Below are 24,814 nucleotides of genomic sequence, written 5' to 3' on the forward strand. Positions count from 1 at the left end.
ATCCTGAGGACAGCGTAGAAAATGCTCTTCCTCCCAGCTCTAGCTATTTTGCCTGTTTGCTTAGGCACTAGTTCCAGTCATTGCTTGATTAATCTAACTAATGTCACAGATTTGGAACTTCAGGTATTTGTCACAGACGTAACCTTCCTCAGAAGACAACTCAGGATAGGGGCTTACGACCATCTAACAGGCAGGTTTAAAGCCTGGAGGTTTACAATCTGCTGCAGTGACAGTGGTTTATCTGGTTGCAGACTAACCCAACAGAAAACCTGGGAGAAACCAATCAATTTTCAGCTGACTGCTCACTGATCCAGTGACCATGTGGCTGGCTGCACAAGCAAACCCAGGAAGTGGCTGCCTAGGCCAGAATGGGATCTCTGCTTTGTCAGCAGTTTGCATTTAGGTTGGGTTACAGCAACTGCCAAATTGCCTCCTTGCTTTTGGTAGGACAAAAACATTAAACACCCCCCCCCCCCACCAATTGCACTGAGAAAGGGCTGCTGTCACTCTGCCCTTTATTTTCCTGCAGAGAAAAATAAGGACACTCCATTCCCATGGAAAGTATTACTCCAAAGATAGAAGTTTCTCAATGTGAAGATTACATTCAGATTCTATTGATACAAAAAAGAATCCTCATTAAATAAACCCATTTTATACGGAAATCGAGACCTTCAATTCACTCTAAATTAAAACCATTAGTATGCATCAAACTAATTATGCAATAAAGTACAATGCTAGAGCATACTACAGATATGTTCTATACTACTGATATGGTCTATACTACTAGTAGCATCAGCTACTTCTGAAAAATACTAGTTTTTGAAACTCTCACATCTTCAGCTTAAAAAAAAAAGATTTTTTGAAATTAGAATTTATAATTAGATCGGTATTGTCTACTCAAATAGATACTGTTTTAACTGCTCTCCTCTACACAAGGAGATTTCACTGTTGAGTCATCAGTATAAGAAGTGTCAGATATTTCATCAACTTTTAAGAATGTTGTTAGTATAAATGTACAAGGATATCTTAAAAACAGAACAGAGTCAATCTGACAGGCAGACATTTAGCTTTTGAAGAAAACTGATTTTATCATCTCCAAATTTGATTGGAATAATAAACTAGCTTTCATGTTTTCCTTTCAAATAAGTTTAGCTATGAGAAAATAGGGCACATGTTTAAGCTGTTCTTTTGACTGACTGCATGCCCAACAGTTGCAAGATATGCAATAGTAGTCAAATATGATTTCATCTTGTACTAAAGATGATGATAATATTAAGATACACACTACCTTTGAACTTCTTCAAAGGAAAAAAAAACACTAAAGACCTGGGTTTACAGGTCTTTCTTGAAATCTATATTTAGAATTAAGCAGATTACCACTTTAATGTGTGACTAGTTTATTTTACACAGCTGTTAAAGTGTAAAGATTATCTATTGCAGTAACACTCATGGGTGGCTTTTGGCTCACAAATAACATGTGCAGCTCATGGAACCTACAGACTAGAAACCACTCTTTTCTACAGTCTTTTTGTTTTAGATGAGCACAAATTATTGTATTTTTTCTAGCCTTGCATTTGTGAAAATGTTAGAGAGTTAATTAGTAGTGCAGGACCATCTCCTTTCTTTCCTCAGAGGCTGCCAGAGATTGAATGGAGAAGAGAGAGGGACTATGGGAATAATCTTAACATCTGTCTGCAATGTTAGTGGAGGAATAATGGAGGCTTCCTTCCATCATTCAGGAGAAAGAAGTACTAAGATACCCTTTTCCAAGAAGATATGAAATGACTACATAATTAATGAGAACTGAAAACCTTAGCAACAACAGCTCAATGTTGTCATGTCATATTACGTAAGAGACTTTATTTTTCAGGCCTCCTCTCAATTCCTAGAGTGGTACAAGAAAAAGGTTGCATAAAATAAATTACTCAAGAGGTTATAGAAACCAGTTTCAAGTTACATCAAATTACTGTTTTACATCAGGATCTCCCTGACATGGGCCACAGGGATCAAGATACCCTATATGATTATAAAATATGGCCCATACACTGAACACTTTATGATCCTAGAACATGTTCTATAGCCAAGTTAGAGAGTGATGCACTTCTTGCATGAGGTATTTTAAGAGGAGACAGTAGTGTCAGAGAACAACATTATAGAGAGGCAGAATCACAGTGAATAGGTTTAAAAAGCCCATATCCTACGTAGGAGGAATAACAACACCCTTTGGAGTTATTCCTCCAGGATTCATGAAAGGACAGATAAATCTATCTGGATTGCCAACATTCACAAGAATCACTATTAAGCCAATGGCCCTGACCAGCTATGCTCTCTTTTACATAAGCATCAATCTATAATCAAGATTGATGGAGTTTATACAGTTCTGAGAACGATAAGGCTTTATGTTTGGCTGCTGCATCACCCAGTTAATATGTATATTTCTTTAGACTACAGAAAGAATAAACAGAACTTGTTTTTATAGGACCGAATCAACCTCAGTCAGGTGGAGGAATACAAACCTTTTAATTCACTGAATACATGCTGCAACATGACCTGCCTCACCAAAAACTGGCTCATAAATAAGGAAAAACAAACAAACAAAAAACTCTCACAAAGCACACCAAAGACTTTCACAAGCAAATTCAGGTGGCAATCTGCAGTGTACAGTAGCACTCCTCAGAGAAGAGTGTTCACATCTTAAAAACATCCTTTTGTTTTCAAGAAGATCTATTGATGCTCAGAGACAATCAGTACAGAAGTTAAAAAAAGAAATCACATGTAGCTTGTGTTTTTCCCCTTCAAACCAGGACCAAAACTACTTTGCTTCAAGGTATTTTCTGAATGTAACCAAAGTAAAAACTTTTCCAGTTACCAGTTCAGAAAAACAAATTTGATTAGAAAGCGATATGGAGAACAGCCCTCATAGAAGATCTCTTTGTACTCCGATTCATAACGCTCAGCTTCTTGCAGAGTAAGGAGTACCTAAGGCCTCCTTATTCTCCTCCAGGGCTGCACAAAGTAAGCTAGGAAAGTTCCCTTAATGCTCTATCACACAGTCTGAGAAAAGAGGAAGGACCTAAACAAGAGGCAAAGTGGGGTACAGAAGTGTGATTATGACTCAAATCTCAAGTATTTCTCTCTCAAAGATGCCTTACTACAGTCTAAATGGACATACACATGAGTTGCTATCACTTACTGACCTTACTTCTCAGCAGCTCAGCACCTGAGCTGCAGTAACCAAGCAGCCACGTGCACTTCATTCTCTCCAAGGTACAAACCCATAGGGTGCAGTAAAACTCACAAGCACTGAAGATTTCAATAAAACATAGCTGGATCATATACCTATTGCCACTTAGGCAGGCACATGAGAATTGCAAAGCAATAAATATGGCTTGACAAATGTTTTTGGCAGCTGGCAAGATATTAATTTGAGATACTTTTGAGATAAAATTTGTTTAAAAAAAATCTTTATTCAATTTCATTTCAAAACTCAAAACTAGGGAATTAAATTGCATAGCCTTTTCTCCTTTGAAAATTTAACACCACTGTCTGACCAACGGACACTACAAGGCATTGCAGGCTCAGATGCTAGTAGTGTTACTGACAGCCAACTGTATGCCACATAGCAGAGAGATGATCTAGATGCGCTCTGAACTTAAGAATGCTTTATATTTAATATTTAGCCTTTCATACATACTACATTTTATATGCACGGAGATGTTAAAAAAAGATGGTGCTATAATTAGGAAAAAAAAAATCTCTAGGAATTATGCTTGAAAGGCTCCTAAAACTCTTCCATGGGTGCCCTAGCACTTCACCTATGTATACCTCAGAGCAGTGTAGCTCTAAACAGTGGGCCTAAAACAACGGGCCTTAATCATGACCGGGGTCCTAAATTTCAGTTAGATACTGTTTTCTTCTGAAGCATTATGTATCAAAGTTATAGCAATCACAGAGAGAGGAAATAGGAGTGATAGACTGCATTATCAATATACATTGCCAATAGTGCTGTAAATGCAAAAGAAATGCTGCAATACATAAAGAACAAATAAACAGCTAACAAGTGCTTAACAACACAACTCAGCAACCACTTTGAAAGAGTTGTAGCTTTAGACAAAGACAGAAAAAAATAAATCAGTGGATATCAGAATAAGGATTTTGTAAACTGTGCAAACCAATTTAGGTATGATAGATTCCAATTACTATCCTTGATTTCATGTAGCATCTTGTCTCAATCCCAAAGTCTTATAAACAGTCACACAAAAGGCATTATTTGGCAGAACCAAAAGCCATTTGAAGGAAGGCTAGGAAGGGAAGAAACAAAGTAAAAATTAAACTTTGAAGAAAAATTTTGCTATGTTTTGATATCAGCATCTCAAATCACCTAAAATATCACCATACAGAGATCTGTGACAGAAAACATACTTCTATATGCTAGAAATTTTCCTTCCTCATTTAAAATACTCTGGATATTTAAAAAAAATGCTTTTCGGCTTTCAGTAATAGCCAAGAAGTCTCTGTGAATACTGCTATGCTCTAACAGAGTATTTCAGTTACAGGCCTCATGAATTGATACATCTCCAGGAGCTGCAAGTGAAAATCTCTTGAAAGGATTAGAGCTTTTGATTACGCTTTGCATACCTTTAATGCCCTTATTTCAGAGATTTCTGAAATGCTGTTTTATACCTACTTTAAAGACTAGGACAACCTCTCCCCTCAAACTGAGTTTTGATAAAAGCTTACCATGAAGAGCTCTATTAGGAGGGAATCATCACAATCCCTACAGAAAAAATGGAAGATTACATAACAAAGAATGATTTACAATGTGATTATTGGCACTGAACAATGTCCTTCATAATGCTGAAACCAATGATCAAAACCAAAGGTGAACACAGACTCTTGTAACCCTATTTGTAATTTTTTGCACTCCTCGCAGGGAACACCTTTTTATCAAAGTAACAGGCCATTGCTAAAGTTCAGTAATATATTTATTAAAGTAAATATGAATGCATGGAAAACAGCATTTTCCAGTGAACACTTAAACATTTTATAAAGTAATCTCTTTCTCAGGTAGACACTCACAAAAGCATCTGAGAAGATACATGAAGGACATCAGACTGGAAAATAACAACAAAATCAATCAGGAAGCAAGTTCTCTGAAACAGAACCTACCTTTGAGCCATCCAAACTGATTATCCTGTAGACATTTCTTGTGCTGTCATAGAAGTAGGACACAGTAACAGCATGCTTGCTGGTGGGAACCCAGTTCTTCTTAGTGTTTGGGTCAATCTGGAAGACATGAGCTCGGGTACTGAAGATGGGTTGTTCCCTGAAGGAGTAAAAAGTAAAGAGACAAGTCTGATTTGGATGTAATATGGTTGCACACAAATGATCTGCCAGTTCTGCTTATTAAGATATATGCACTTCACTTTGCATGAAAAAATTTTCAAAGAACTTTATGTGCTGCTGCATACAGCAGATAAAGTGCATTAATACAAATATGCAAGCAAAGCACAAGCCTTCTAAAGCAAAAAATTAGTGCCCAGCTGTAGAGTCAAATAAAGACAGACATCTCCAAATATAGATTCAGCACTGATCCATTACCTCCCCAGTCCCCACCCTCTGTCTACCCCTTTAAATTGATTATTGTTAACACATGTGAAACTTCAGCTGATTACATTGCAGAATGCATATGTCTTTAAACCCTTATTTTCTTTAAAATTTTTTGAATAATTTGAGTATTCAAATCAATCTTAGGTCATAATCTGAAACTAAACCAGCTGGTTCAATATAATTATGCTAAAACTGACATTCATTAGGATCAGAAAGGTGTTAAGGAAACCTTTACTCTTTGGAGCTTCACACCTGAATATTTTCATAGAAAGACTCTAAATATGTTTAACCTACATGGTTCAAATTTAACTACTTTGGGAATAAAATTATGTAAGGTAAATTAATTACTGTACTTTAGAATTTACAACTTATTTTTTCCCCATGATCCTTAGGAAGATGTATAGTATTGCATAGAAATCTAATAGTATTTTAATATCACTAAGATGGTTGCAAGTTTAAATTTAGCTACACTTTACTGACCAATAGCGGTGGTGCATTCTTCAAGGAACATTGCTAACATTGCAGAATTTTAAGATGGGTTAACTTTGCAGGTTTTTGAACTATTTTGCTTTCTCCCCTTTCGAGGATCTGAAGAAACATATTCTTTGTCCCTGCCCTTCTCTCCCTTTAAATTAGAGGTAACAAATAGTTTTTAATATATTTTTCTGCCCAAAATAAAAGCAAAAGAGAAGTTTAGGATTTTGAATGTTCCTAGTCAAAAGGTTTCAACCTGGCCTCATTTCCAAGAGGTATACGTGAACTCACAGAATCATCTCTACTACTTGGCAGCAAGAGTAGCCAGGACCAGCTGCTTTCAGAAACAGAATATTATTCAGCTGGGAGTTAATGCTCCTTGAAGCCCATCTGCCAGAAGATATGGTGTTCTATGTTGGGCATTAGAAAGAGTGATAGGACAGACGTAGAACAGGCCAAAGACAGCACTGCTCCAGTGAAAACCGAAGGAAAAGAAAGAAGGGTCAGAGTGATCAATACACCTGCTAGTCCTGCATACAAATGTCACAGTGCCCTCAGCACCAACTCACATTCTCCCTCTAAATCATCAAGCTATATGAGTTTGGGTAAGTGTTTTCCTGATCCCAATCCCTTTCACAATTGCCAAAATTATGCTCAGGTGATTTTTATAGTTCTTACATTTAACAAACTTTACATCAATTCTTACCACTGTTTTGAGTCTCTACGCTTATTTCTTCAATCATATTTAATTTTTTTGTTCCTGTCCTCAATATTAGACATAAACATGTTCCATTTACCTCCCAATTAAGCACATCAAAATGTAATCTAATGCATATTATCATAATGCAAACAATTCTGTAACACTGGAAAGTTTAAGAGCCCATCAGAACAAAAATCTTAGAAGCCTCACGATTGTTTGGATGAAGATTGACATTTGGAGAGGAAAAAAAAGGCCCTGACTACATTGGCTAAAAAGACAAAAACAAAACAAAACAAAGAGCTGAATCCAAATTTTAGATATGTAGTTAATACATACACATTTGACCCAAACTACTATTCAATTCTATCACAGCACAGGATATCATACAACTGAGACTTTCAACACACCACAGGTCAGAATTTTAATATGTAAAAGGTAGAAAAATAATATGCAACTAAAGCAAGTTAAGTCAGTAAAAGTTCAGTTGTTCAGCCCTGAGCTGATGCTGTCCTGTGCTTCCAGCACAAAAACCTTCCATAGTCCTTGCTAAGCATCCTCAATTTGTTTGGCTGGCTGGCCTACATATGCCTGCTGAACGTTCAACAGGGGTCTCAAAGACAAACCAGAGTACTTTGCAATTAGGTATAGAACAACATTAGTAAAGCTTACTTGCACTGTTTTTACTGCTTTCAATAAACTAGAGCTACAGTCTGTCCATGGTGTAATTGAAACTACAGGTTTGCTGGACAAGAAGCCATCTATACTCCGTGGCAAAAAGCATAGCCCCCTTCAGTCAAACTAGTTGGATAAATCATGATTGTGCCTATTTACTGGGGTAAATTGGGAGTTTTTTCCTACAAGGATGCTAAACTTCAGATATCCCTATGGTACTACTACATAAAATATGTTTCGACATTTGATGATGAACATTTATACCACCTATTTCTTCAAACAAATGGAAGTTGCACACGTTATGTCTACAGGATAAAGTTCACTACAGAATCATCACTGATTTACATTAAAGACCTCCAGAGCTACTGTAAAGTTAGATTATCTGTACTTGTCTATGGCAACACACTAACAAAGCTACTTACAATTTGTATCTGAATGTTCTAGTAGATCTAAGCAGAAGCTAGTATGTAAAACATACACAAGATTTACAACTTCAGCTAATCAACCTTTACTCTCAGACTTTTTGTTCTTGCATTATCCATGTAGGACACAATGCCCTCCTAACCCAGAACTACCTCAATTCAATTCAAATACAGTTGAAATCATATTAGTTCTATTAAATGGGAGAATAGTTTTCATTTTCCCCGGTAAATGCTCAGACAAACATATTTTTATATATTTACATACATATATAAAAATATATATATAAAATATTCTTGCCTACATAGATGTGAGGAAGGAGAAAAGAAGTTTTCAATAAGAAAAACAATCCTGTAAAAAACCTGCCAGATCCTTACTTTTCTCTCTCTTATCATTCCTTCATTACCAAGAAGCAGCATTTAGCACTCATTAAAAGACACCAATAAGAACTAAGAAAAGAACTAACCACTATGACAAGAAGTCATTCATTTTTCTGGAAATATCTTGATGTTGAACAATAAAAAAAAGAAACTAACAGACTGCCATAGTAACACAGTTAAGCTATTAGAAATACCTGCCAAAGTACAACAGAAACATTAAGGCTAATATGCTGTTCTAAATTCACTTAAAATTTCAGCAGCGCAATAGTCAAACACAGATGAAAAATGAGTAGTTGGTGCAATGCCTGGACTTACGTGGTCCTGTGAGAACTAAAGATAAGCACCACACACAGGAGGTATAGTCATTAGTATTTTTCTATCATTCACTGATATGTGATCAATCCTAGGCTAGGCTTAGGATAAACGCCTAGTTCCATTTTGACACCTTAACACACTAATTTAAAAAAAATGCAGACTAACAAATATAAGCATCTAAGGGTTTCTTTTCCGGTAGCTGACACTAATTAAAGTTTTCACAAAAGAAGCTTAAGGTAACACAGAAAGTTAGAAAGAACTTTCATTGCTAATCCATAATTGATATTACTTAAAAATAAAGAAGTATCATTCTTTGATGTGTCTAGTACTTCCACATCTTGCCAACACTAGAAATAAAGGCTGTGATTCTAAGCCAGATCTCCTTCCTCCTCTTACTTCTTTCCCTACACTGTTATTTACCATGACTTCTAAGTTATTATTTTTGTTGTCACAATATCTACAATGTCTCATGGTTTGAATTCCATTGTCCTAGTTACTGTAAAAACAAAAAGCCCACTCCAGAGAAGTTATAAACTTCTACAACATTAATCTTCAAGGATCTAAAGTTTTGACCAATTGAAGTGTATAGGCTTGAAGTAAGATATTGTGCACTACTTAATGGCCATAAAATACAGGAACTCAAAAAAAGATTTAGTGGTCTGTTTCTATTTTCATTTCTATGAAATTAAGGTTTTGTTATGGATCATTACAAAAAAAAGGCCTTGCTGATAAGCCACAAGACAGCTGCCAGGGTTGCTGGCTTAATCAGCTTTAGTCAGCTCTAACACTGCTTTTCCAAGTGTAGATTTTAGCCTATGTTTTATCACTTATTTTTGAAAGCCTACAATAGACATTCTGATGCCCAGTATTGTATATTTTTATGAAGGAATTGTTCAAATCTGTGAGAGAACGTGTTTTTTTTATCCTGTTTCTTTCCCCAGCCTGTAAACTCTATTCCTTCCCTTCTGCCTTTGCCCACACTGCAAGTATGTTCTATGCTTTGTCTGCCATTCTTCCTCTCCTCATTCGCTCTAGTCAAAGAATGGTACAAATATGCTACAATATTTCAATATGTACAATGGTACAATATTTCAAAGAATGGTACAAATACACAGCATGGTTTGAAATAATTACTATCCTAAGAAGTTACATATCAGACTTTGAAAATACTAAAAATCCTTAGATGTCAAGTAACTTTAGAACATAAGGGGAAACTTCTCCTGAATTGATGAAAAAGCTTCTAATATTAAAGGGAATGTAAATGAGCAAAAAGCAGTGCTGGACTCCCCTCTTAGCCAGACCAACCAAACTGCATAATGGTGATACTACTGTTAAAACAACTTTGAGTCACAGCTGTTTCTAGAATTCAAATTAAGTAGCTTTAGTCCAGTGAATGGGAAATCACAATATGCTACAAGTTATTGCTAAAGTTGGAAGGGTTATTCTTGTTTACTATTGGGGATGATACTGTGATGGGTACTTCAGTTCATATGAAAGTCCCTGAAAAATATCTTACAGAAAAAGACTCCAGAGCAGTGGTATTATTTCTAGTGAAGGCAGGCAATTACACATTTGGTTTTGGCTATGTTAACCATAAATTTATCACATATATAACTATGAATCAATGTCAAAAAAACAGTCTGAATACATGTATTAATGGAGGCAGATAGGTCTGTAGAAGAGAGAACAAAAAGAATAAAGCTATAACAGAAATACTGTGCTACCCCTTCCAGTGGAAATCTGACAGTGACTTCACCCTATTTTACACCTGCATCATTTTGTTTCATCCTAAAGAGACAGCATATTATACAGTCCCATGCTCTGTTCACTTAAGTTGCTAGTGATGACGGCAACCTCTCTCCCTCTTCTTTACCAAGGATTTTGAAAGTATTTGTACAAACAACAGAATTAACAGAGTTAGGTTTTAGACCAATTTGTATCTCATGGTTGGATCTCCAGTGTCCAACAAAAGGACACTTCCACCTGAATCTTTCCTGGCCCTTGGATCAGAGCATCCAACCCAACAGATTCTTCTGCGACTAACAGGAGTCAAGTTCTCACTCTCTCAACAAGCCCACTAATAAAGCCTTTTCAACCTAGCTCTTTATTTTCACAAAACTCTCCAAAATCTATCTTTGAGATGTCAATGCTATAAAAACTGGTTGAAATTTGAGAGTTATCCAGGCAGGACAGGGAACAGTTGCACTATATTCGCATACCTTAGAAGGAATCCCAAGTTAAAAAAAAAAACAAAAAACCACAAAACCTCACAACATTTTATCATGAGTTAAGAAATATATACAAGACTTATATGTATGCAACTTGGTTCAAAGAACACAGTTCTACACAAGCTAGATTAAATTTTATACCTATGAGTAGACGGAACTCCAGTGAAGTCAGTGATGACTGACTCATCAGTAGAGAAAGTGTCTACTCATGACTATATGCATCAATGAAAAAAAGTTTCTGTATGACACAGGAGACATATCAGGAAAGCAGATAACTTCAAAAAGTAGGGCAGGAAAGATTTTTTTGAATCTGATTCTTTCTGATAAAGTTTTGGCAGATCCACTGATATGGATGGCATCTTTACAAGTGTGTAATCCTATAAAATAGTCCATTTGGGAGAAAAATTACTTACTGTGTAATTGCCAATCTCAGCTGAATGCTTGAGAAGCCCATACATTAGACATTTCAGAGAGGGAAGGGAGAGAAGAAAGTCAAAAGGGTATCCTTTAAGTATGCAGTGTGAGACAACTGCAGACAGCACTAACAATTTATAGTCATCATAAAATTGCAAGAGCTATGATTACCATACCTAGGGAAAATAAGGCTCATGTTTAAAAAAAAAAAAAAAAAAAAAAATCGAGATTGTGAAGAGCAATGAGAAAGTTCACTCAAACTCATTCTTCTTCTGCCTGAGCTTTCCATTCATAAGATATCAGTGAAGGGTAGCAGCTACTGGTAAAATTTAGAATAATGAAGAGCTTCTTCCGCAGCAGAGATTTTAAATTAACTGGAGCACAGCAAAGACATTACAATCTCACAAATTTAACATCAACAGCATGGAAGTTGGCAGATTTGCAAAGCACAGGACAAATCAATGCCTCCGTTCCTATTTTCAACAGAGGACAAGAAAAGCCAAGCACAGTAATTTTATTGTAGAGACTGTGGTGATGGAAGGAGAGAATATTGCATGTGCCTGCACCTCCAGGCACAGGAGAAGGGAACAAGTCTTAGACCAGGGCCCACGTCATCTGGCTTTGATCCTTGCCACAGACTTATCTTCTTGTCAAGTCATTCATTTGATTCAACTGCCTCTTCCTTGGGTCCCTCCCTGTTAGAAAATACACCTTTCCAACCTATTTCCCCAAAACTTCTGTTAAGGCATCTCACTGACTGTGAAATCCTACAAAAAGCAGGGACAAGAGTCCCATAAACAGCTGTCCCCTCAGTATTTTTCTCTGATACTCTTTGTCCTACTCACCTTCATGGCCCCAATGTCGCATTCATTTTGACACACTCTGAATAATGTTTATATGCATATATGTACAAAATATATATGTGTGTGTATATATCTCAAAGATATCTCCCACAAAGTATGTCAAATACATGGTTGTATGGACACAAAAGAAATACTGGGAATTATCTCAGATTTCTTAAAACAGTAAATAAGATGCATGCACAAATCAAAACAAAGTATGCTAACTAAATTACAGTTACCAGATAACTTTGAGCCACACCAAGCAAAAAGATCTGCCCTGAATATTTTGTATCAAGAGCAGTCTCTGGGCTATCCCCTTCCCCCCCATCACCAGTCACAGAAGATGCAAAAATCACTGAGAAGCCAAGAGTTCTCTTTTGTCTCATCTCCTCTTGAGATGCCTAACATTAGGTGAAGACTTTGACAGATAAATTTAAAAAGTTATGAAATTGATGGAATAAATGACTTTAGTAGGTCAGTGTTAACTTCACTGTGTGCAACAGATTTTTTTCAATTTATTTCTTTTTCATTTCCCAAGCAAGTGTGAGGTAACAGTAGAGAAGTTTTAACTGAATCTACTAGCTGTATTACTATTTCTCAGAATAAAATGAAAATCTGAATGACAACATTCCATTCACATTCCTTCAAACAAGCAATGGATCAAATTTATCCTTGATATAGTGGAATCGGGTGGGTCTTACTAGATATGATTAAATTCCAGATCAACAGCAAAAACTTGTGTCTTGCTTTCTCACAACTCAAAAAAAGCAAAAACTGAAAGTAGTTTGATTTTGGGAGTATGTACATTCTTTGGAGAAAGAAAAGGAGAGATTCCACAGCATTCAGCAATAAAATCCAACATTACTTTGATGTAAGTTAATATGACTGCAAGCATTTCATTCTACTACGTAGGTAGTATCTCAATAGTTGTTTGTTCTCACTATACTGAACCTCAGCCAGTCACTCTCCTAACTGTACAAACAGCTTGTAGTCTAGCAATGCTGCTTGCTGGGGCTCCCAAGACTGTAAAGGCATACCTGCTTAGGTTTAAGAAGCAGAGCCTCCAATATACCCTTGAAATTCTGGTCAAAACAGAGGCAATACACACTAAAGTATATTTTTCAGTTAAGATGCAAATGACTATATTTTGAATAAAACAGATACTAAATAAAATTAAAGCTTCTATTCTTCAGCAAGGAAAAAAGCAACAAAAATCTTTCAGTTTCTTTGGCATAACGTCAGTTATTGTCTGGATTTACCAGCTTCATAGGCTAGAGTGTAAAAAAAAAAAAAAAAAAAAAAAAAAAAAAAAAAAAAGGTACCTCTAGGATATGTACAGCATACAACTAACAGGAAGAAAAATAGGTAAACACTGGAGTTGCTTTCACTTCTAGAATTCTGGTATTTTTTGAAAGGTCCGAACTGGAAGAAATGCCTCTTCTCCATTGCCCCCAGCTATCCTGTGCTGCTCAAGTTCTACGGGAAGGCAATCCAGCAGAACTGTTTCTGGAAAAAAGCCACACCAAGAATTTATCACTGACTATGAAAGTTTCACTAATGACTGCATGAAGGTCTGTACCTCTAAGATTTTCTTTTTTTGACCTTCCACCCAAACCTCAAAAGATCGTTTTCATACCATGAACTGAGTGAGAGCTTTGCGAGTCAGATGAGGATAACAAGAAGGACATCAACACGGACAAGTGCTCCGCTTTGGTTTCACTCTTTTCACTTCAGTCTATTAAGTTATTCCAGGGGTACAACCATCTCTTCAGTATTTTTCAGGGTTCCTAAGTGTTCATTCCTCTAAAATGTCAAGTAAGTGGACAAAGGTCTCTCTGAACTACCTTTACCTTAAATTTGTTTTTAAATTACAAGTTTGGAAAGAGCTATTCAGCTTTTAATGACTTAAGGGCAGCTAAACTATATTAGGTTGTATTTTGGGGTAGTATTTTCACTACAGGTTAAGCAATCAGGATAGCAAAAACTGATCCAAAGTTGTATTGTATTCCTAGATTTTGCTCTGGCCAAAAATTCTTGCCAAGGAAGTCAAAAGAGGAGTTCTTCTATCTTTGTGATTAGACAATTAAGTTTAAGATGTATAGTTATTTTTCACATCTAGTTACTAAAAGTGTTAGTCAGAAGCACACAGGAAAGAACGGAATCTACTGTCAGATTATATTCCATGAACTCAGAACCCTGGAAGGACAAACACTAATGAGACATTTCTTAAAGTAGTTTAAGGTTAATATTCCTGAAGCAGCCCTTACATAAGTAAACCAAGCTAAGCTGCATTTGGAATAAGAAACAGGCAGGCAGTGGTCTAAAATACTTGTTTACCTCCATTCTACTGTGTGGAAAAGCAACGTTGTCAGACTTGCAACAAGAAGACAAGTGAGAGGAATGAACTTTAAAGAGCACAGTGTAGGAAGGGAAGAGATAATGCCATTCATATCTGTTGCAAAGAAAGTTTAGAAAAAACCAAAAGCAATTGATAACCAGTTTTTGTTTAATCCCTCCTATTCTTTGATAATCTCTGTATAGAGGCAGTCTTTCCTCTGCAATCTACATGTAAAATGTCCCATGCAATGGCATTGTGTATCAGTCAGATTGCTCTTACACCATTCATGCAAATATTTTAATGGAGAACAAAGCAGCTTAACTGTTAAGCTTGAACTTCTACTGTTACTTAGCACAGCAATTTAACACACAGTAATACAATGAATAAGTTATGTTTGCTCCCATTCCCCCCAAATTTTCTTGAATTTAAAAAGACAATTTCCTCTCCTTGAATAACTTGAGTTTCAACAATCAAACTGATGATTTTTAAAACCCAGAGAATTCACCCCAGGAGCTCACAATATCTACAGTCTTCAGCAGACAGAGGGACATTAACTACAGTCTTCAGAACCTATAGCTGTAGGAAAATAAAAAAAATAATAATAAAAAACTGTAACAGCAGAACAAGCACTGCTCTCTCCAGAATAAGAGCACAGAGCTGCCTTGGGATCCAGAAAAGCTGCTGGTGAGCCAAAACTCTGTGCTCTGCTTCATGAGCAGGTAAAAAGCAGGCACAGCAGAGCTCTCTCCCCCAGGGACCCAGAGGAGTAGAAAGGTTCCACTAGGACAAGATTTTTGGTTTACTGCAATTTCTAGAACACAAATCTTTTGCAATCAGGCACATTTTCCTTGTCACATTGCACAAACACCCTAGAATTAGTTCATGGACTCCCCAAGATCTAAAGTTCACTGGTTTGCTTCACAAAACTATTTTCAGTGTATGAGAAATTACTGCCACTGCCAAATGAGTAACTGGACCAATGGATGCTGACTGAACAAAGTGAGAATTAAGCCAAACAAGATGGGCCACTTTGGTGTTGTCACTGAGGCAGAGATGGGAAGGAACAGCACACTGCAAGCACACGAAGACTCTTTGAGGTTAATCATATTCTTTGGTGGGATATAAGGGTCATAAGACAGCAGTGGTAGAAATGCCAAGCACATCAGTGCATTCAAACAATTGAAAGACAGAAAACCACTGCTTTTTCCTGACATGAAAGCATAAGACTGTCCAAAAAAATCAACACACCGTTCTCAAGTTTGGTCAGATCAATTCAGTTACCATCATGAAATCCTTCAGCACCATTGACTGGTGTCACTGTAGGAAGAAGGAACCAAGAAGGGAGGGTTTGCACTAGGACATGCTGGAAGCAAAGCATTTGGTCATGCAGAGCACTGAAGTTAGAGTGGTAATCCTACATTAGCTTAAGTTCATAAAACACTGACTAGTTCAAGATGCAATGTAAATGCAGTATTTTCTTATTTGACATTAAATGTGATTTTGTACACTCTGTCAAGTCTCATCATTCCTACAAAAACTTCTGTTCTGATAGATGTATTTCATAGGTAGGTGGCAACAGAGACAAAGATGGAGTATTTGGCAATAAAGGGACAGATGAGGATTTTGGAACCAGAAGAGAAGCAGAAGGATGATAAGATCATAGAATAAATTCATTAATTGTTTCAACTGAGATAATCAGCAATTACATGGTAAACAGTAGTAATACTTAAAAATGAGTATTCTAAGGTAAAATAAAGTTTAACTGATGTTTTTTCAGATCATCTTTGCGTTAGAGAGCAAATAAACTAATGCCAATCCTAGCTTTGCTAAGTACTTTGACAAAATTCAGTTACTGCAGCAGAGAATAAATTTCTCAGCAACTTGTTCACAATATAAAAAAAAACAAAAAAAAATATGTTCCCTGTTTATTATGAGTCACCTGGAATTTTTCTCTATTGTATTTTGGTATCAAAAGAAGGTTTCCTCCCTTGGCACCAAGGTTTTTAGCAAATTGCTCTTGTAACGCTTCTTACCAGTTTCCTTTCATTACCCTCTTTATCAGCTTTAACCTTCCATTTGCTTCCTTGTACATCTTCATACAGAAACAGTCAAACCTTCTTATCACTTCTCACCACAAAGAAGTCCACTTCACCTTTCTTTTCATCTCCAAGTTACTAATTTTTATATGCATTCTACATGTGAAAATCCTTTTTATTCTAGCAGGCTTGGCACTTGCCATTCCTTTCATTTCCAGATTAGAAAAACCCACAAACATTAACTTTAACATTAAGAAGTTGTCAGTTACCAGTTGGTTCTGAAAGCTTTTACATTTAACACTCAAAAATACACATATTGAACTCTCTATCACAACCTGACTGCAGACATCTCAAAGTAGAAGTTACACTTTCATCAACACCAGTGAAAGTATTAGAACTCATGTATGGAGCAAGAAAAATTAACCAGACTGAATAAACTTTCATTTCATCATTATCACCATCAACTGATTTTCAAACACTTCACATTTCCTTCCAGACTGCTACAGCAGCATGCTAAGTTTCAAAAGGAATCATTGGTCCACACCACAAGATGAGAATTGGTTTATTTCATTTGTATAAAGGAATTGAATTAAATTCCTAGAAAGGTAAACAAATTAATTTTATATTCATAACTAACAAATCAATTTGAATCATCCCACCGAGCACTGCAGGAGCTATAAAACCTCTTTAATTCACTTTGAGTATGCTGTTACCATGCCAGCAAGTCCCTCCCTTTTGATAATTTACAGCCTAGTAAATGCTACAGAATTTAGGAAGCAGCAGCTGCATTTATATTGAGCCATTACTGGAAGTAACAGATCTCCATTTCCTTGCTTGTTCACACCACATGGATGCCAGATAGGGTCTGAGACTCTTTCTAGGGCAGGACACCCAGACAGGCCTCCAGAGCAGTTCGCTCATCAGATCACTAAAGGCACTGCCCTAGGATGGCTCTGAATCCTGTGTCCCCAACAACATGCTGTGCTCTGTCGCGCCACTTCCCAAAGTAATGGCAAGACTCTGTCACAGCAAGCATATAGGGCACGCTGTTTTTAAAACACACCAGCAAACCACACACTGTGCATGGAGCAAATGATGCCTGCACAGCCTGCTACAGAGGCTGATGCAGGCATAGGTATACAGGTCCACGCAGTAAATGTCAACCAAGGGATTATGCCAGCTACTGTGCCACGGGGATGGGTCCTGACTGCTGGAGAGGAGCAGTCGTGTCTGGACTGGACTGCCTCACTGATGAATATGACACAAGGAAGAGGAACAATCCTTGGAGCATGCTGGAAGTACAACAGCTGTATCAGTATTACCTTTGGGTATTGCTGACTGGTCAATGTAAAGAAACATTTATTCACTGGCTGCTCAACCTCTTGCTTTGGTTGCACCAGCAGAGACTAGTAAAGATAAAGTATCACGTGTTAGCTGCACTGGAACTAGCTACCACCTCCTTTGCAAAGGATACTTTGACATAAGTTTATACCTCAGAAAAGTCACCTACAATGGCTGTAGTTCTAACCCCAATTTATCCAGCAGGTATCAGGACTTCACCCACATGCAAGTTATTTTTTTTTTGGAAGTGTACTTACAGAACAAAATCAGATTTCAGGACACTGCCTAGCATTTTGACAAACCAAGCAACAAAATATGCCCCATACAGTATGTGCAGAAGTACTGGCTCAATGACTTGTGTGACAAGTAAAACCGGAATTTTCTTATCAATATCCATAGGTGATTAAAATTACCTACCTTAAGACCTATACTTAATAAGACAATTTAATAAAAATATTCAGGCAACAAGTACATGCTGCTACAGTTAAGAAAAGCATCTGATCAAAGACCAGCAACCTGCTTGTTAAGAGCTAGTTAGTTATTTCAGTAAATATCGCCTCTTTTTATGAACAGGAACTACTTTCCTTACATGGTGTTAGAGAATATCGGACTGAAGCTATCTAGAATTAATCGCTTAGCATAACTTGCTTAGCATTAGTAGCTAAATTTGCTGAAGCCTTAGGCCTCAAGCTGTGAATTATTACCTAGATAAGTAAAAGGGGGCCCCAGAGCCGGCTCAAGCTGGAGGGATACAGAAGTTACACGGACAGCAGGAGTACCCAACCTTGAAGATAAGAAAAGCAGCAGCCTGCCTAGAGACAATGAAGGGGCCCAGTGAAGAAGGGGAAGACCCCAGACCTAACTATTACTATTGGTCCAAACTGTCGCTTAAGGGGTGGGGAATTTAGATTGTAAGGGTATAATTGCCCAGGGATTTCTTTGTTTGGGGTCCCTCTTCGGAGGCACCCAGCTCGAGCTGTAATTACCGCACGCGTATCATTAAATTTTATTTCTCTCCAGTCTGACTTTGAACTTCTGTCGCAGTGGGAACCTAGGGTCAGACCCTGTTATGGAGGCCAGGAGCCTAATAGTTTCCATAACACATGGCACCTGAATGAACTGGTAGGGCTCAAAACATTCAAAACTATATAGGAGCCAAGAAACAGAAACACTTCTCTCCCCCACTCCTTCGCATAAATATCTGAATAGATATTAAACACAAGATATCAAGTCCTACTCTTATTACACATTTGAAACAAAAGTCGCCAGAAATAAGCAGGGTTTACTAGGTACTTACAGAACACTTGCCGTAGCAAGGTCAGGTTTTAAAGAAAGCTATATTTCAAAATATTTACTCAGGTATGCAAAACATTTGGTGGTCTTACTTAACTGGAACTTCCAGTGCTCACATTTACATCCCAAAGCAGCTTAATTAAACACCAAATACAAGTGATTTGAAGATTACAGGCACGAGAAGTAGGAATCGTGAAAACACATGTCAAAGATGATTTATTTCACCAACACTTCACTGTTAAGTATTGACCATTTAAAGGTCATTCCTCAGTCTTCAAAACTAACAGCAGACCTCATTATATACATTGTTACAAGAATAGTTTCAAGATTAACTATGGATTCCAGACTATAGTATTCTGTTTACAGAATACCAGGAGAGGCATAAGTCATTTAAAAGCATTAAGAAAAAGCCAAATTCAGGAACTTTGACAATATCACCTATTATGGTTTTTACTATGAAAGACAGAAGTGGGGAAAAAATGCCACTTCTCAACAAGCTGAGAGACTCAACCTAGTGGAGTCTCAGATAAAAATTTCCAGACTTCAGCTCCAGAACTGAGGAGCAAACTAGGACAGGCATGGCTATGATTTGTTGGTTTTTTTCTTTTTTTCCTCCTCCTCTTTTGAGCACTTCCTGCCTGGATAAACGGGCACTGCTGTATCAAAAGGTAGCCTAATCCACCTATAATGATACTTCGCTTGTGCCAACCCAAGTATTTGTACAGCTGAGTAGTCAGCTAGGTTACGGCACTCATTTGGCTCACTGAGCAGTCAAAGGTTTGTGCTGCAGTAAGACTAACAGGAAAAGCAGTTCTCACCTTCTGCTGTCCCTGCTTATTTTTGGTGGTGGTGATGGGAGTGTGGGGGTCAGCTTAAAACTTGATGATCAAGATGTTGACAGTGGAATACGGCCATGGAGGTGGACAAAATAGTGCCTGCAAACAGTCTGCAGTATATGGAGGAAGAAGAAAAACCTGAGAGGAACTATGCATGTCAAGTTCCTTCCTCTTTAGTCAGGTAAAAACCATTAGTCAAAAATAGTCATGCTGACTGCTTAAGTCAGCTAACTTGATATCTATAGTTTAAAAAAAAAAAAAAATCACTAGAAGATACTGGAAGTGGCATTATATGCTTGTATCTGGCAACCCAGCATGATCTACTGCAAGCTTAAACAGTGTCTTCCTAGACTAAGTTTTTTAATGATGACTGGCATTCACCAATATTGGCCACCAGGAAAATATGTCTGAATGCAGCGTCTTGCCAGAAGCATATTTGTGATGCAGTTCCAGAAAAATCAATACAGTATTCAAACACAGTTCCATTACTTTACAGAATGAAGCAGATAACATTAATACTACTACCAGGGCTCTGTGTAGATGCAACAGAGCCCAACATTGCATGTGCAAGGCCCAGATGGAATAAAACCACAGGTCCCTCTATTATCCTCTCCCCTTTAACCTGCCTGTCCTGAGCACAATACTAATTTTGGTGGATCCCAAAGTGCTCAGCTGTTGACAAAAATTTAAGAAACTCACAGTAGAACAGGTGAAGAAATCTACTATCAGAATAAGATTAGAAAAAAAAAAAAACAAACAAAAACCCAAACCCCACAAACCTGATTTTTAGTAGTGCAATGTTTCCACATGCATTGCACCTTACCTTTAGGGCAGAACACACTTGAGAAAGCCTTGCAGGGAGAATAGCATGAAACCCTGAACTAGCAAGCATGCTCTTGCAGAAGTTTTTCTGCAGAAGGCTTTCACATAAGTAAGGCCTTTAAATACACATTTTACCTAGCATGGTATCTTAAGAAAAAGATGGAATGGAACAAGTTCTCTATTTTTTATTTTTATTTTTTAATAATACAGAATAGTTTGTCCCCACATCCATTGTCACAGTTTCCTGTTACTATGACTATAACCACACACATGTGGAAGCCTGAGATTTTAAACACACAGCGCTCATTTTCTCTTGAGAATGAGCAGAGTTGTCTCAGATATGAAAGGCACATTGTTAAAACCAAAATATGCTGAAATTCCATATATAAAGGACATCCAAACCATGCCCGCCATGAATAAAAGTTCCAGGTCTCAGTCTCTTTGGGTGTCTCTACACGACACTCACTCCCTTACCAGATGTCTCAAAGCATAATTTCTGAAAGAAAAGAGCCATCATCCCTTGACACTTACTGTAGGCCTAAACAACTTCAAAAAAAATCAAAGATAACTGGGTGAGTGGGAAATTGAAGTTAGACATAACTGAAAAAGCTAAGTTTCTAGTCTGTAAGAAGTGTTCATATTGCTTAGTCAGTCATTGATCTGGAATACACTGGAAAACCACGAAAAACATGTCCCAGGGACCTATACTAATAAGAAACTATTAGTAAAAAAGTATTACATCGCTAGATAATGCTTTTCTCTTTGCAGTACACTGATGCATAGACATAGATCTGAACAGTTTTGATTTAAAGAGTGATCAGCTAAGAGTTTTAAATCAAATTACAGTCTTAAAAGAAAACAATAATGAATATTTTCCAATGAACCTTTCATAAAAGTGGTATCTTGCTCCTAGGTTAGTTCTAACTTCTTCTATTTACTTTTATTCATTACCACAGTTAAGTGCATTGCCTTTCCTTGATTAGAACTGATATTTACATTGTTACAAATTATTACAGTCTCTATAGCTTTAAGACTACATATTTCCTCAAGTATTGGCATGACATCTGGTTATGAGTCCTGCAAGATAATGGGCTTGGGGTAGGGCAAACATCATTTGGGAGAGAGACATCACAAGAACACGTGCACAAGACATTCATCTGATGTTTGTCTTGAGACAAAGTAAAAATATCTCAAGATGAATGAGAAGGACTCCAATTTTCCGCAGAGCTAGGACTTCACCAAAAGAGGTGGTCTATACAATCTTTACAATACGTGGCAACATGGAAACAGATCAATTGCAATCCTAAGGCAATTTTAATACCATTATTGAATCTGCACAGAGGCCAACCACCATGTCATTCAGGAGACTGGTTTATGCATTGCCAGGCCAAAAGAGCTGTTTCAGTTTTCTCATGCTTATTTCATGGTCATAAAACCACTGTGACAGTAGATAATTTAAGCATGGTAGAGGTCTCCACATGTTACTGCCTGACAGTTTTCTATTAAGCATTTCAAGCTGATTCATATAAATACCTAGATTTTACACTTTACCATTTAGCAATTTTTCAGATAATCAAGTTTTGCAGGTGTTATCTATAGTAAGTAATGTTGATCTCTTTTTGTTACACTCTACACACTGCCACAGAAGATAGTGTAAACTACTCTGCTGCCATAGCTTTCCACCCCCAGTAAGTGCCTCATTTTACCCTTGAGTTAGCAAAACGACCATGAATTCCAGTAACACTAAACTACTGCCAAGAAGCCATACCTTCTGCTGCATTATCTGCAACATTTCTGTGTCAGAGAAGCACAGCTGACATAAGGGACTGTTCTAAGAGGAAGTTTTAGGAAAGCTAGAGCTGCATCATTAATCTGTACAGGAAAGAAAAGGCCAGGCTGAAGAACTTGAGTGAGGTCAAATTCAGCTGTTAATCATGCTTCTGGCTCCTAGCTCTATAGTGTTAGACACCAACAGCTTTACAGCACTGTCTTGCTACCCAGCTAGAGAAAGACAACTGAAAATTTTAAGGACTAAATGTTGGTTTAGAAAGATCTAAAAAGGAAGTCAACAGGTAGTGAACCAAGAGGTGAATTCTTGAAAGTACTTCTACATAGCAGTTTCCACAGCAAAATTCATCTATCCTACACATGCAAATAAAATAGCTTTTCACACTTCATTTTAAAGCTTCAGACTGGTTTTGTAAATGCTATTACATTCTAGAGTTTACAATCATCATGATTTCCCAGTTCTCCTACACCTCTACTGTCCTCTCTTTAAAATGGCTTCCTACATCATGAATATGTTTTAAATAAACGCATTTGACTAACGCCCTATCCTTCAACAACTGTAAGAGTAGCAGACCAACCAGTAACAGCCATTTTCCCCTCAACTGCCACCCCTCATATTTCTAGGCAACTACAAGCCTAATAAGTACATCCTAAAATATCCAAGTTCCACAATATTCTCTAGCCAACTTAAGAATCCTAGCATTCTGTCAGCTCAAACTGACAGATATCATAACCATCTTTATTAAGATAACATACTAAATATAGTCCAACAAAAGTAAAGAGTAGCTAAAGTCTTTATAAAGACACCTTGATTAACATGACATGACAGAGACAAGCACATCTTACAGAGGCTTTTACTTGGTAATGCCTTGATCATTCAGCAAGAGCAAAGGGAAAAACTAGTAAGGTAAATTTGGACATCTGTCCACAGCATAAAAGGCCATTAAGGAACGCAGTTATGGAGAGACTACTCATTAATAAACCAGGACTTAATCCAGGAGATTAAATTTAACAGAACACCAGATTCTCAACCTTATCAGCACTCACGGCTGTGCAGCTTCATACTGTATTTATTCTAGTCTGAGCAATGACTATACTATAACCCATAAATATTAATCCCCGACTCCTCTGCCCCTGACTGAACTAGAAATAGTTCCAAGGATCAGTAAAGTAAGGTAACGGATTGCAGTTTTCAACATGTTGTTTTTTCTGGTCTGTGTGCATTAAGAGAATAATCTGGACTACTAATACACATTCTGAGTGCATTTACTTAAGATTTATTTCTTCAAGATTTTTTAATATAATCGAACTTCTGCTCAGAAAATTCTAATTGCTCAACAGCAGTAAATTTTGTATTGCTCAATATTGCTCATGTTATGAACTAGGACAGAAGATACTGAGGTCTTCTGATTTACATAAAATCAATGTTTTTCCTGCTGAAAAACACTATATTCAGTGTTGTCAACCCAACAGAAAGGCCTGCACAAATAAATGGGTTTATCACATGACAGTGATTCATGATAAGAATTTCTCTTTATGCAACAGGGATGGGGAACTGGGAAAGAAGGAGAGAGCTCAGGTAGAGGAGGAAAAGTGGACATCTTATGCTAGAGTGTCTGGTCTGCACAGTCCCTGAGGTTTGTCCCATTTACCTTTTCCTGCGAGATAAGAGGGAAACCCAAAGACATAAGGGATACAGCACAAACAAGAACTGCTCCTAAACTACTGGACCCTATACAACATTGTGAAGCTTCAGGTTTCTCAAAATAAACATTTAACAGCAGTACAGTTTTAGAGACCAGTCACCCACAGTTTGGTATTCACCATATACACAGCACATGATTAGCTTGCTTGCCTCACAGTATTCAGTGAGCTGAACAGGCTGAACGACACTGACAGAACATAATACATAAGACTAAATAAACCACTGCTACTTTGGTAAGCCATTTCCTTTCCCTCATCACAAGTTTTTTGTGTTCTAATTATTGGAATAGGTAAACTCTTCACACAGCCAGGTACTACAAGCTCAATTTACAAGCTTATGAAGGACAGAAGCACCTATTAAATAGTGAGTACAGTACACTGACCCACGTGTGGCCAAGTACATGGATTATCCAGCATTTCACTGTGCAACTTATTTCTAAAGGGTTCAATTTAAAGAACCTGGTAGAATATCAGAAGATTTTTTTTTTTCTAAACTACAATGTTAAGAGTCTAGTATATCTTGCTGTCTAAATACCCTGAAATCCATGGGCAACTGCATTTAGATGCTAACACAAAATAGCTTTTGAAATAGGATCTCTAC

General features: G+C 37.2%; 1 protein-coding gene across 3 annotated transcripts in view; it reads right to left on the reverse strand.

The window, feature by feature from the left end:
- Positions 1–24,814, reverse strand: part of HOMER1 (homer scaffold protein 1) — a 116,009-nt gene that overhangs the window by 64,442 nt on the left and 26,753 nt on the right. For all 3 annotated transcript variants that reach the window (XM_067315526.1, XM_067315527.1, XM_067315528.1), the window contains one exon: positions 5,170–5,326. In XM_067315526.1, the coding sequence (XP_067171627.1) occupies positions 5,170–5,326 (157 nt within the window). The remainder of the gene's footprint in view (positions 1–5,169; positions 5,327–24,814) is intronic.

Source organism: Apteryx mantelli, chromosome Z (assembly GCF_036417845.1).
Source record: "Apteryx mantelli isolate bAptMan1 chromosome Z, bAptMan1.hap1, whole genome shotgun sequence".
Lineage (NCBI taxonomy): Eukaryota > Metazoa > Chordata > Aves > Apterygiformes > Apterygidae > Apteryx > Apteryx mantelli.